This window comes from Branchiostoma floridae, chromosome 12 (assembly GCF_000003815.2).
Source record: "Branchiostoma floridae strain S238N-H82 chromosome 12, Bfl_VNyyK, whole genome shotgun sequence".
Lineage (NCBI taxonomy): Eukaryota > Metazoa > Chordata > Leptocardii > Amphioxiformes > Branchiostomatidae > Branchiostoma > Branchiostoma floridae.
The window spans coordinates 643822-658666 of NC_049990.1; the positions used below are offsets into that span (position 1 = coordinate 643822).

Genomic DNA, 14845 nt, shown 5'->3' on the forward strand with positions numbered 1-14845 from the left:
TAAAAAAGCTGCTCTTGTGGCTTGACAGGTATGTTGCTGCCGGTGGATAAACTTTAAGGGTAAATCTGTTATGTCCACATGTTGTTATAACTTAATCAGCATTGATTTCAGCCCCGCCCTGTAGGTAAGACTAATCCCAGGTTGTTTACCACACGCCATTACGGACCAGCTACCGACGGCCGCACTCTACAAGCACACCATCAGCGGTGCCTGGGGCATTCTGCACGAGTTCCTGCCTGGAAAGTGCCAGCTGAAGCTGTTCTCAGTGGCTTCAAAGGTATGTTTCTGCGAGTGCATGAACATTTAAGGTATTCTGTATCGCCCGAGCCGAGGTACGGCCCGACCGCGGAAGGATTGGGCGAAGCCCGGAGAGCGATCCGACCCGCGGGAGGGCCGGGGCCGGGGGCGATACGGAATACACCGCGTTGTATTTCATCTATATCATTCCAACCCGAGGAAACTCAAGTTCATCGCAAAAAAAAGAGCCAAAATGTGACATTGATGCACATCGCATCAACTTTAGTCGCCAATTCAAACGAAAAAATCGGGCCAAGCCAGTGAGAAGCTGTTCGAATTTTCGACAGTGTGGCACACACAAACGAGTACTAATCGTTCGAATCGAATTATAGAACCCTGGGCCGGGTCGTACCGTAAAATACGGACCGGTCGGAACGCCGACATCAAACGTAACTCTGGACCGGGTATGATACAAAACTCGTTATGTGCTTTAATCTGAGTTGAAATCTCCAAGCAGATGTTGGTTGGTAGAATGCGGTGTTTTGTTACTGTCGACAAGCCGTCACAAAACGTGTATCTTTCACACCAACATTTGCTTGTTGATCAAGCTACTGTAAATGCATTTAATTTCGCGGGGATTTAATGTAGCGGTAGCAGGAAAAGGACTGTTCGCGTTGTTTTCAAGTTCGCGGTAGCACCATACACTGTAGTCTCTTACTGCCATGGAAAAATTTCCGCGGTGGTTTTAAGTTCGCGGCAAATTTGCAACGCGAAAACCTGTCTGCCTGCGCCTGTTTACGTCAAGGGCGCAATCTATTCTTTAAAAAGTAAAATGGCGGCCGACAATAACAACTCCCAACACCATATCTATCTGCAGCCAGGAGTATTTGTATAAGTTATACATTATATCTACAACACATAGAAAAGAGTAAGCAACCACAGTATTGTGTATATATATATATATATAATTTTTTGTAAACGTTAGATTTAGTGATAACATTTATACAATAGATTTAGCAGAGATTTTTATGCTTAACTACTTCGTCTCAACCCCGGTTAGGCAGATATACCTTTCTGGGAGACTTGCTACATTTGTTGACTTCACATTATCTAAAAACACGTCAGCAAAAAGAATATTAATATCCATGCAGCCAGTTGTAGACAATCAACACAACCATATCATATAATCACAGTGAGTTACACGCTGCAAAGAACAACGTGTACGTTGAATGGCAAAGTTTGCAGTGGAGCGAATGATAAGGAAGACTTTCGCTTCGGCGCCCGCAGCTACAAGAAGGACTCGTAACTAGATTACGGATGAACAGCCTTGGCCTTAAGCTGCAGGTGTCGAAGTGAAGACGTGTCTCGTGACTCATTTGCATAAATATGAGTATAGCCTTCTTTCTTAAAGTGTCATATTACATATTTTACTAAATTACTAAAGTACTAAATTAAACGGTTTCCCTTACATTGAACCTGTTACAATTATTGAGCAATAAACTTTGAGCTGACTTGTATTTTAAAACTTGCATCGTGATTATACTTTACATCGTGAACATTAATGTTAATATAAATCAAATACGCAGCCTCAGACAATCAGCCCCTGCCTGTACGTGAGTCTAATCCTGGGTTGTTTGTCACACGTCATTACGGACCAGCTACCGACGGCCGCACCCTACACACCAGCACCCGGTGCCGAGTGCATTCTACACGAGTTCCTGTTCAGAAGGTACCAGCGGAAGCTGTTCTCAGTGGCTTCAAATTCTGTTGTGCATACATTTGTTATATGCCTTAGCTTACCTGGTGCTGAATTCTCCAAGCAGAGGTTGTGCAGAAGATTGTGACGTCCTCCAACTGTTGGCTGCCACGGTGAAAAAAGCTTACTAACAGTTTTTTTTTAATCCCAACGTCTGCTTGAAGGTTATGTTACTCTTGCAGTGGGGAATGGGTGCTGCGCCGTGATTGTTTGTTTGTTTGTTTGTTTGTTGTTTTTTCTGACTGGTCTGCCATTACCGGAATTTCTGCAGATTGATCATGCCATCTCTCGAGGCCACAGTCCGGTTCAAATATTTTCCGGCCTGTTGTGAAAAACATTCCCTCCCTCTAGGCTTCAAAAATAGATACTCTCAACTTAAATCGTCTTTGTCTACATCTATATTTTTGTATGAGTACATCATGATTTAGTGATAACATGTATGCTATAGATTTAGTGGTAGTCTAGATTATTGATCGTTTTATTTTCTTCTGTTTACTATTAAAGGGTTTTGTCTCTTATTTTACATTTAGTTATCAAAACAATAGTAAAAGTAATGCATTGAGCCTACGTTAGAATATAAATGGAGATCATCAATTAGTTGAGATAAGAGTTACTAAGTGATTCATTTCTATACAAATGACAGTTTGTAAGAAAATGTCAGTTACAAAATTTATTGGAGATATAAAACATATTTATGAGACGTATTACACAAAAAGAGTAAAAAACACAAAATGAACATTCAAACAGCCAGCATCAGACAATCAACAGAAGTCAACCATATCACATGATCACAGTAATCTAAATCTGTTTGTTTCGCACTGCTGAAAGCAGAGGTTCGACTCCGGCGTTTTTGTCTGGCTTTACGTCTGTCGGTCTGTATCCTTATCTATATAGCTGGTATAACCACCCTTCGGCGTAACACACCAGCTTCTGTATCTGTATGGCCGGTACAACCACCCTTCGGCGTAACACACCAGCTTCTGTACTGTATCTATATAGCCGGTACAACCACCCTTCGGCGTAACACACAAGTTTCGCAGGCACGCGGCGCGGTAGCAGCTGGTTATATTACACTGAACGACCCGTCACACCTAGCTTTTGCACATCTATCTGCAAGCGTTCTTTAAAACTAGCCAGAGAAGATGCCTCCGAAGAAGATGCCGGTCTCCTATAACTGCTTTGTCTCCCCGTTTATTACTAACACTACATATATTGATAGTTTGCCTTTAGCCCGTCATGTTATAGTAGACCGACTGCATGTAGGAACATGCAAAGAAATATCATCAAATTATTTCGACGGGAGTGACTATAGGGTATAAACGAACCGTGTAGTTCAGAAATAGGCAGATGAACGTTTCTGGAAGAGGTTTTTGCAATGTCCATTCATCTGTTGATTTCATCATCTAGAATGTGCAACAAAGTCAGAAATACGTCAGCAAAAAAGAGTAAACAATCTAAATATTAATATTCATTCAGTCAGCTTCAGACAATCAACACAACCATTTCGCAAAGACCACAGTAATTTAACTGCTTGTTAAACACTTTTCCAGTCGATATTTACTTAAAAATTGACATCAAATTGCAATATATTGACTAGGTTAGGTTTTACAGACGACGTTCCTGTTCTGTTTAGGTGACAGAACACCATGTGGAAAAAGCTGCGACACGTGCTGATCTTTCTCCTTATCCTCCTGAATGAGTCCAACGCGTCAGAAACTTTCTGTAAAACCTTCTATACTTGCCAACGCTCCGAATTGGGATGTTGGAACAAGCGTGGTTTCACCAGCATCCCTCAGAATATCACGTACGGCGACTTCTTATCTTTGCAACAAAACTTCATAACAAAGATTCAGCCCGAGACATTTGTTAAGCCATTGGGACTAAGTAAGTTGGACCTGATGTCCAACCATATAACAGATATACCGGCAGGTACATTTGCACCGTTGTGCAATCTCCAACAGTTGTGCTTGTCCATCAACAGGATAACAATGATTCAGAATGGCACATTTGCAGGTCTACGCCGGCTAGAAAAATTAATCATGGCCCATAACAATATAACAAGGATTGCGCGTGGTGCGTTTACAGAGTTACCCCACCTCGGCTTGATCGACCTGTCATTCAATAAGATAACAACGATTCAGGCAGGTACATTTGCAGACCCACCCCGTCTAGGCAAGTTATATTTGGGCAACAACAGGATAACTAAGATCTATCCTGGTGTGTTTGCAGAGTTACCCCGGCTTCAAATACTGATCCTATTCGCAAACCAGATAACAATGATTCAAACTAGCGCATTTGCAGAGTTGCCGGAGCTCTTTACGTTGAACCTAATCTTCAACGGGATAACAATGATTCGAACTGGCACATTTGCAGACCTTCCCAGCCTCAAAAACTTGTATCTGGAATACAATCCGATAACAGAGATTCAGCCCTGTGCATTTGTAAATCTGCCCAAGCTATGGAATGTTGAAGTAAACGACAGGCAGATGCTGGAAGGATCAATATGTGAAGAACGAACCATATCAACACTGTCTGTTGATATCCAAACCTCCTTCCAGTCATCTGCAGGGTCAACATCTCCGTTTGGCAGCACAGAAATCATTGCTGGCCCAACAGCGCGCCCTGAAGCCTCCACATCTGCCACACAGCCCATAATTGGTCCAATGCAAAGTGCTAACAACAGTTACAATGGCACCGTCACCTCTCGCTATAACTGGTACTTCAAGCACGATTCTGGTTCAACTGCAAGTTCTGCAGGCAATACAAGCCAAGCTAGAGCAACACCACCTTCCCTCCTTGCAATTTCTTCAGACAAACCAGAAATCCGCATTTCTCATGAATTATCTCCCAATTTACCCAATGCTGTTCTCATTGCCACTATCTGTGGTTCAATAGCTGGCATTGTCCTGATTGGCAGCATCATTCTCATTATCTGGTGCAAGAGGAGGACCAGCCATCCTCCTCTAGGACTAAATCCCAATGTTGTTAGTACCAACACAAACACAACGCTTTCTGTAATGACAAGTGACCAGAATGAACATGAAAACAAGGATCATGATCAGACAGGGCAGGGCCAGTCTCAGGCTAACACCAGATCTTTGAAGGTTGAAAACCTGCCACAAAACGTGCTAGCTGCCATAAAGCCAAATCCTATGTACGCAGATGTGGGAACACCATCAACATCTGCCAGTGGTCATGATCAGACAAGGCAGGGCCAGTCTCAGTCCATCACTAAATCCAACCCAAACACCACAGCTAGTGTAGTGGCCAGTGGTCATGATCACCAGTATGAAGATATTGACAGACAACACAAACAAACAGGGCAGGCCCAGTCTCAGGCCATCACTAAATCCAACCCAAACACCACAGCTGCTTTAATGACCAGGGATGATTATCACCAGTATGAAGATATCGACAAACAACATACACAGACAAGGCAAGGCCAGTCTCAGTCCATCACTAACTTAAACACAAACACCACAGCTGCTTTGGTAACCAGCAGCCATGATCAACAGTACGAAAATATTGCCCCCAAACACAATCAGACAGGTCAGGGCCAGTTACAGGCCATCACAGAACCCAACGCAAACAGTAGAGCTACTGCAGTGGCCAGGGGTCATAAGCAGCAATATGAAAATATTGGCAGCCAACACAATCAGACAGGGCAGGACAAGTCCCAGGCTATCACTTATTCCTTAGATGCTACAAATATGTCTTATGGCACAGGACCGACTGCCTCACAGCCAAATTCCTTGTACACAAACACCACAGCTGTCGTGGAAGCTAGTGGTCATGATCAGACAGGTCAGGGTCAGGCCATCACTAATTCAGCAGACGCTACAAATCTATCTTATGGCACAGGACCGACTGCCTCACAGCCAAATTCCTTGTACACAAACACCATAGCTGTTGTGGAAGCTAGTGGTCATGATCAGACAGGTCAGGGTCAGGCCATCACTAATTCAGCAGACGCTACAAATCTATCTTATGGCACAGGACCGACTGCCTCACAGCCAAATTCCTTGTACACAAACACCACAGCTGTTGTGGAAGCTAGTGGTCATGATCAGACAGGTCAGGGTCAGGCCATCACTAATTCAGTAGACGCTACAAATCTATCTTATGGCACAGTCTCAGGCCAGTCTCAGGCCATCACTGAATCCAACCCAAACACTACAGCTGCTGTAGTGACCAGCGGTTATGATCAGACAGAGCAAGGCCAGTCTCAGGTCATCGCTGAATCCAAACCAAACACCACAGCTGATGTAGTGACCAGTGGTCATGTTCAGACAGGGCAGGGCCAGTCTCAGGCCATCACTGAATCCAAACCAAACACCACAGCTGATGTAGTGACCAGTGGTCATGATCAGACAGGGCAGGGTCAGTCTCAGGCCATCACTGAATCCAAACCAAACACCACAGCTGCTATAGTGACCAGTGGTCATGATCAGACAGGGCAGGGCCAGTCTCAGGCCATCACTGACTCATCTGATGCGGGGTCGTGTGGCGTAGCGTCAGGTTGTTTGGCCCAGAACCCAGAGGTCCCGGGTTCAAATCCACAAGGCACTCTGGACGACGTCTCTCCATGCAATAATGTTAAAATAAGTACCTATCTACGTATCAGGCCGTCCCTCGAATAGGACGAGAAGTCCCGTGTTTAAAGAGAGCCAGACATAGAGCACGTCACAAAAACCTCCTCACTAATCGAAAATAGAAGACAATAATACCACTCCACGAAAGCACTGTATGTGGCCTCGTACACCAATGTATTTTCATCGCTCTATGATATATTTCTAAAAACTTTTAATTGGAAATCTAAGAGAAAAGAGACAGCTGGGAAGACAACCTGCAAGTTTTCTTTTACACATTGTCTACCAGTTAATCTCACCTTAGCTGACGTTTCTATGCCTGTTAGACATCTTCCTCAGAGCCGGAGTTCTGCTTCTCGTCACCCCAAAAGAAGCAGAACTTCAGTTAGAAGCTCTGAGGAAGATGTATAACATCAGCTTAGGTTAGATTAACTGGCTGTGTACAAGAAAACTCATATATCCTGTTAGAAAGTAAGAAAGTAGTCTGTTAGTTGGTTGGTTGGATTCAAAGAGTTCTAATTCGTTGTTGTGGGACACCAGGAGGACGCTAGATGATACTTTTAAGCTGCTTATGTGGTAGTAATGTTTTTGAGATACTATTTAGCTCCTAACGGAGCTGATATTCACAAAGTTTAGAAAGTACAAGGAATCCATTGGCTTTAGATCCTGCAATGTTAGTAATACATTGGATAGAGATTTACGACTGGTTGGCAAACATCTATACAGAGACCAAACAGGGATTCAAATAAGCCTGAAATAGTATTAAAACTCCAATGGAATGTAAGAAAAAAAAAAGCCTGTACATTTTTAGGCTCAAACAATCTGGATGGGCATCATTAACCACTATATGCCTATTACGAAGCTAACAGTTATTCAGGCAACATGATTTTGGAAACGGTCAGACGGTTCAGACAGCATTCACTGCTGTCTTTCGACAATGACTTCACGAAAATCTGGAGTCATTGGAGTAACTGTTACCTTGTCTATCTTATTACCTGGATGTTTTACCTTCATCGGTGTATTAAAATGTAGTCAGTGGTTTGTGGAGACTTCTGTTTAGAACTACTGGTTGTAGGCATGTAGGATGCTACTCGGACTCTATGTGATACTTTGAAACTGCATGATACTAAAGAGCTACGAAGGGCCATGGAAGACCAAGTGCATTGGAGGAAGATCTCAGGATTGGTTCGAGCGGGAGCTCGAACTAACACTAACTAACTAAAGAAAAAATAGATTTGGATTTACACCCTACAAAGGTAGAATGTTAAGCTCGCAGAAATTTCAACATTGCCTTGCCTACTTGGCGAATTTGTTGTTTGAGGGCTTACAATTATGGCAGGATAACTGCGACTAAAAGTTTAGCGTACGAACCTCTCTGTGTAGATGACGCTAATCAGCACCAAGGGAGTTTTGTCATTCTGTGTAAGGTATGGACAATTCAAGTTTGAAAATCTCAACGTACTACAGAAGCTGTAGGAGTTGTAAGTTACAGATCAGCTTTATCTTAATGGTCGCTATCACCGCTGGATGTTGCTGATTGGATGTGAGCTTTACACCTGAGTAATGCCGACAGAATTTTGTTCTTATTTTCTGTGATATTGTAAAGATAGTGGTCATAACTATTTCTTGTATTGTTCATTTTAATTGTATGAATTTTTGTACAGTTGAATTTTGATTTCATATATGAGAAACCAAAAACAATTTTGTTGCAGTGGCCGGCTTCGGATGTGTTAACACCTAGGATAGTAGGAAGTATTAATAGAATTGACGTTACAAAATATGTTTGCAAGATCTCACTGAGACTTTCTTTTAAAAAATTGGATTATTTTAAGCATATTGTTGTTTTAATTACACGTTAATTGCATGCAAGTCTATAGAATGATCTAATAGTATGTGATCTAATAGTATGATAACGGCATTTTGTTACCACGATAGTTTTAGTCCTAGACAACCTGTAAATTTGGTTTCTTTAGGCCATGCTGACTCGATTGTTTGGATAGCATCGATCCTCCGTGAACCCCAAAACTGAGGCTGAAGAGAAAGCACAAAAATTACCTGAAGTCTTAAATCTAAGTAGTCAGGAAGGTTGAACTGAACAGAGCATGATAAACCGTACAAAGAAATCTTCTTTTTTGGTCTTTCGCATCTTCTTTGACTTTGGAAATGACTTTGGAATGCTCTGACATTAGCATTCATTTTCAAATATATTTTTGTTTGCAATTTACTGTTTGCATATATATGTATACATATATGTGTGTGTGTGCCCATCTTGCAGCTGTTTATGTGGGAATGGATCAAATCTTGTGGTGTTTATGCCATGAATATCCATATAATCCGATCAACATGGTCTTATTTTTTTGAAGAACAGTAATTAAAGAGATAAAGTGATAAGACAATTGAAGAGACATACACAACCCGAAGACAAATACAAAGATGAAGTATATGTCATTATAGTAAGGGTTATACAAGAAAGGTGAAACTCCTTATTAGAGAGTGCTTAATCATAACTTACAGTAAAAGAACGTTTTTATTAGTTTTAGAAGAACTGCATGTTATTCAATGACTTCTGTGTAATGAGCTTAGAAAAATAAAATATAAGAAAAAGTACAGCTTGTCTTTAAGTAATTCTATGAGGTTGCAACTGGAACAAAGTTAAATGTCCTAACATCTTTTTACAACGCGTCCTCTCCACCCTTATTTTCACAAGCCAACTCAGTAGTATAGTAGGGACACGATGAGTCCCATTATTCAGGCACAAACAGGCGCATGTCAAAGGTCATCGCCTGCTGATATTATTTATTCAGGCGCAGATCAGAGGTCAGATATTATCTATGCAGACACAGGTCAGAGGTCATCGTCGGCTGATATTATTTATTCAGGCGCAGGTCAGAGGTCATCGTCGGCTGATATTATTTATTCAGGCGAAGGTCAGAGGTCATCGTCTGACGGCAAAATCTAGGGGAATAGGTATTTTCTTAGATCTGAGTAGGGGTGAAACAGGGGTCAAGTTGACCTTTTGACCCACCAAGGTAACTATGACAACACCCCCAAACTCCCAATTGTGAAAGACACGCCCTTATTTGGCCTAGTTGTAAGTCTCTGAGTCAATCAACCGGTTAAATCTACTGAGATCAGTCTTTAATGGATGCACTGAAAGCACAGACAACAGACGTCTTTCTTTAGTTACTATATCACAAAGGCTTGTTTCTCAAACACCGGCGACGCCCCAGTTCTGTAGCTGGGGAAAGATCCGTGCTACGATGGCAGGATGCAGCTGAGCTTTCTTCAGATGGTGGGGATTCTGAGGTAAGGAATACGGATGGAGAAACCACCGGGATGTCCAGAGGACCTGTACCGACTGATGAGGTCGTGTTGGCGCGACGTTCCAGATACCAGACCGACTCCGGAAGGGATAGAAGAGAGGCTTCTGCAATTGAGACGTGCACTGCTTCCACATGACGTCATTGAAATGGAGACCGTGGTGTAGTTTTTCTTGCTCTGGAATTTTGTACCAGAAAATATACAGCTTTTTTGCTATTCTTTAAGAGGATAGTAACATTTTTGTATAGTCTTTGTTGGTGTGTTTAGCGCTTATTTTGATAATTCAATCACTGAGTGTTGTTTTGAGCTTATTACTAAGTTTTAATTGAGAGCTGTACAGAATTCTGCTTGGTGTCCAGTGGCAGTGTGCTAATTCCAACAGTAACAGTGCTGTTTTCATACGATGACTTGAGTGTCAAAACAGAGCTATGTATATGTTAGAAGCTTACTTAGTCAATGATAAGGATATAAAGATGTGGAAGGCACCAGTGATGCTTTGTTACATGATTTCCCAATTGACAAAAAAAAAACACATATGTAACTTAACACATTATTCCAGCTTACTTCCGTATTGTGTTTAAAGTTAATATGCTTTTCGTCCATCTCAATTAATTGAATCAACTTACAACAGAGTGTTGAAATATAAAGCTATTTATACACGTCACGTATATAATAACCAGATGACTGGAAGTTTAGATTATCAAAGCCCACTTGTTAGTGTATATGCGTCCATATCCGACTCTAAATAAAAGACTGTGTAAGTAATTTTCAATGTAATCCACTGTCTGGATTATAGCGTGACCACTTTTCCAAATGGAACTGAGATTGAAATAAAATTTCTATGCTGCAGTTTCAAAGATTGAATGAAAATGTAGAATTATTGAGCATAATCTGATATATACAGGTCCATAATCGTTTCCTGCAAACCAATGGGTGTCTTTGAAAGTAATGACAGAAATTAAGCAACAGATGTGCAAATGATCCTACTATGGTTTTCATTTCATTCCTGGCGATCAGTGTTCTTTCCTTTAGGAATCCCCAAGAAAGCGAATATGACGATGACGAAAACCAATACAGTATACCAACTGCAAGTTTTTTTTCCCGTTTCCCAAAAGGAAGGCATATCGAAGTTGTCGCGCGTATGTCCCTTTGTGACGTTTCGTGATCTACAATTTAAAAAAATAAGTAAAGAGAAATCCTGAGTAACCATCGTCGTGTCGGATCACCGTCTCTTTCATTTTTGCAAAAGTGCCTGTACGCGTATTTCCCCCATCGTGTATGTCTTCTTCCTCTTTTACAGAGACGTTTTGTTCTGGTGACACACTAATCTCCAAGCAGATGTAAGGATAAGGCTCATTCTTAGAGTTCCAGGCGTGTCTCTCCAACACCTTTGAGATATTTCCAGTACTGCCCCCTTCGTAACACCCAGAAGGAAACGAAACTTTCAAGAAAAGTGTAGCTCCAGAAGAAATGCTAGATAAATGTTGCGAAGACAAGCGAAAGACCCGAAGAATGAGCGTTATATTTACATGACACCAGTCAGGGTGCGGTTGCACGCACTGACCCTGAACTTCCAGCGCAAACAGGAACGAGGAAGCGGAGTGAGAACTTTGTCGTTACCTCTGGTGTGTTTTTTTAACACCAAAAGATACAAGTGGAGGGAAAATTATGGCAGGAAATGTGCAGGGATTGCTTGTTGTGTGTTTCTGGGTTGTTTCTGTCAACCTTCTTTCTTCTGCTCGGGCCCAGGAGTTCAGCGTTTCCGTACCAGAAAACGTCGCTGTTGGGGAGAAAATTTTCAGCCTACCAGGGACCCGGGCTGGAGAAAAAGCGGAACTTCCGTGTGCCAAAATGGAGGGAGATCCGTACGGCCGCTTTAATGTGACGATGAACTGCACTATTGTGGTCGCCAACCCGCTGGACTGGTCAGTACAGTCGGCATATCTGCTGACAATCCGCAGTGGAGTCCACAACACGAGAGTTAAGGTAGAGTTGAGTGACGTTGAGGGCTATCCTCCTGTGTATAACGAGACGTGTGAAACTCCGGTCAACCCTAACGGATGGACGGGAGATTTGCTGTTTAGAGTCAAGCTGAGTGCAGAAATGGTGACAGGAAGTGGAGACATTGTAACCAGTAGTGAGTTATACACACACTCCTCTTATCTCTGGAAAGTCAGACCTCCTGTGGATTGGCAGGTTCAAACAGACAACAGTGACTGTAACGTCCGCGTCATTTTGTATGACAACAGCGGGGATCATCAGGAACCACTTCAAGAGCTCTTGCGGAACCATGCACCCAGGTTGACGTGTACTTCTTTCTCCAAACTATCCCGCATTGTGATAGACCTGTATGATCTCAAGAGCTGGGCAGGAACAACAGCGCTTGATTCATTGAAAATGTATGTTCCTGAATCTTTCGTCAAACGCAGCGATCTCGGCATCGTTCTAATGTGGTCCTGGTCATCTCCTACGACAATAACGGAATCGTTTTCTTGCGAGGCGCCAGCAGAAATAGAATTTACGATGAGAATGGATTCCATCACAATGTCAGCATATGCTGAATATATAGACATAGACATAAACCCAGTGGGCTGTCCAGTTGGAAAATACGGCTTCCTCTGTCACAAAACCTGCATCTGTAAGAACGGCGCCCGTTGCCACGGGTTTAACGGTGCCTGCAAATGTCCGCCCGGCTGGAAAGGTGTGGCTTGTGACATTCCCAAACGGGACGTCTCCATCACGACGACACCTAGCGACCCTCGCGATATCTACATTTCCGCAAATGTCATGTTTCATTGCAAGGCACACCATGTCAAAGTTAGGTCCATGTCGGTTGCATTTCTAAATAAGTCAAAGAAAGTCAGCCTTGGTGAAAATGAGATTGACTTTGTAGTTCCGAACATACAACCAAACAACAACGGACCCTACACCTGCCAGGTCCGAGACACCCGGGGAAACACACTCAACACCACGTTTGTACTCAATGTTACCAACTGTGCTCCAGACACAAAAGGTGCCCGGTGTGATGAAGTATGTGGTTGCCTACAACGTGCCAGCTGTGACCGCTGGGCTGGTTGTGTCTGTCCGCCGGGATGGACAGGAACCAGGTGTCAGACAAAATGTCCCCATGGCACGTACGGTCAAGACTGTGAAATGGAGTGTAGCTGCCAAAATGGGGCGAGCTGTAGCCCTAACGACGGTAAGTGTGACTGCACTGACGGGTGGTACGGAAAGGATTGTAGCAAACCGTGTAAAAACGGTCGGTTCGGTTGGAGATGTCAGCAGATTTGTACCTGTAAGAACAACGCTACATGTAGCAACGTGGACGGCAGCTGCGCATGCGTGACGCCATGGATGGGGCCGGACTGTGACCAATGGCAGACAAGCAGAGATGAACCACTGCCATTGCTAGAAATCCTGGTTTCACTAGGCTCCTTAGTCGTCCTTGTTGCCATAGTAATGGCCATACTCTACAAAACGGGCATTCTGGCTTGCTCCGCACCTGACACAGGTGAGGAGGACAAGATACTTTCCGAGCTGAGGAGAATGGAGCAGGATCTAGCACAGAGCCTACAGCCGGGCTGGCTGGGACGTTGGGAGAAGAAGATCAAACATCTTACTCCTGGGCCCCTGATAGGAGAAGGAATGTTTGGGCAAGTCAGAAAAGGACAACTGCGCACACCTGACGGAGAGCTTGCCGTTGCCGCCAAGACAGTTCGCGTCGAAAACTTACAGTCCTACCGAGACTTCCACAGAGAAGCAGCCATTTTGGTAGCTGTGCACCAACAACGAGATGGCGATTGTCATGAGTCCAACATTGTTCGACTTGTGGGGCTCATCACCAAGTCTGCGGAGAAGTACATTCTTCTGGAATATGCCCCAAAAGGCGATCTCTTGGGTTTGCTACGCCGATTTGGGAACATCAACGAGAAAGACCTACTTGGACACCTTCTTGGATACGCAGTCCACATAGCACAAGCTCTTCAAGAGCTGGAACGCCTGAGAATCGCCCATCGTGACGTGGCCGCTCGCAACGTCCTCATCACTGCCGATGACGTGGCCAAGCTGGCTGACTTTGGACTGGCCAGAGATGTCTACAACGCCGACCAGTACATCCGATGCAACCGTCCAGGCGTTGACGAACTCCTTCCGCTGAAGTGGATGGCACTGGAGTCCATCGAGACCGGCGAGTACACCTGTCAGAGTGACGTCTGGTCCTTTGGCGTGCTGCTGTGGGAGATCGCCACGCTGGGGAAAGATCCGTGCTACGATGGCAGGATGCAGCTGAGCTTTCTTCAGATGGTGGGGATTCTGAGGCAAGAAATACGGTTGGAGAGGCCGCCGGGATGTCCAGAGGACCTGTACCGACTGATGAGGTCGTGTTGGCGCGACGTTCCAGATACCAGACCGACTCCGGAAGGGATAAAAGAGAGGCTGCTGCAACTGAGACGTGCACTGCTTCCACATGACGTCATAGAAATGGAGACTGTGGTCTAGATTGTCTCGCTCTGAAGTTTGCAACTTAAACAACGAAATAATTTACAGCTTGTGTTTAGTTTATATGTTTGAATTATTTAGAGAAATGTATCATTTTTCCAGAATCTTATCTGGTGTGCCTAGTAATAATGCTTAACGTAACCAGTGTTGTGTTGATGCGATGGCTTTCGTTTTAACTGAGAGCATCTTAATTTGCTTGTACCAATGTCGACAGTAACAACTGCTGCCTTTATGTTATGGTTAAAGCAGAGCTGCACGCAGGTTACAAGCTTATCTAAATAATGAGGATATGAAAATGTGGAAGGTGCTAATTATTCGTAACACGATATCCCAAATAAACAATATATATATAATGTTACGCACCTTTCTAGCTTAATTCCGTATTGTGTTTAATGTTAATTTGCTGTTTGGTCATCTCAACTAATTACATCAACTTACAAGCTTA

General features: G+C 43.4%; 1 protein-coding gene across 1 annotated transcript; it reads left to right on the forward strand.

Annotated features, from left to right (window-relative positions):
* The first annotated feature begins 11562 nt into the window (after nucleotides 1-11562).
* On the forward strand, nucleotides 11563-14400 carry LOC118427893. Its single transcript, XM_035837856.1, has one exon. The coding sequence runs from the start codon at nucleotides 11572-11574 to the stop codon at nucleotides 14398-14400; it is 2829 nt and encodes a 942-aa protein (XP_035693749.1). The 5' UTR covers nucleotides 11563-11571.
* The last annotated feature ends 445 nt before the right edge of the window (nucleotides 14401-14845 follow it).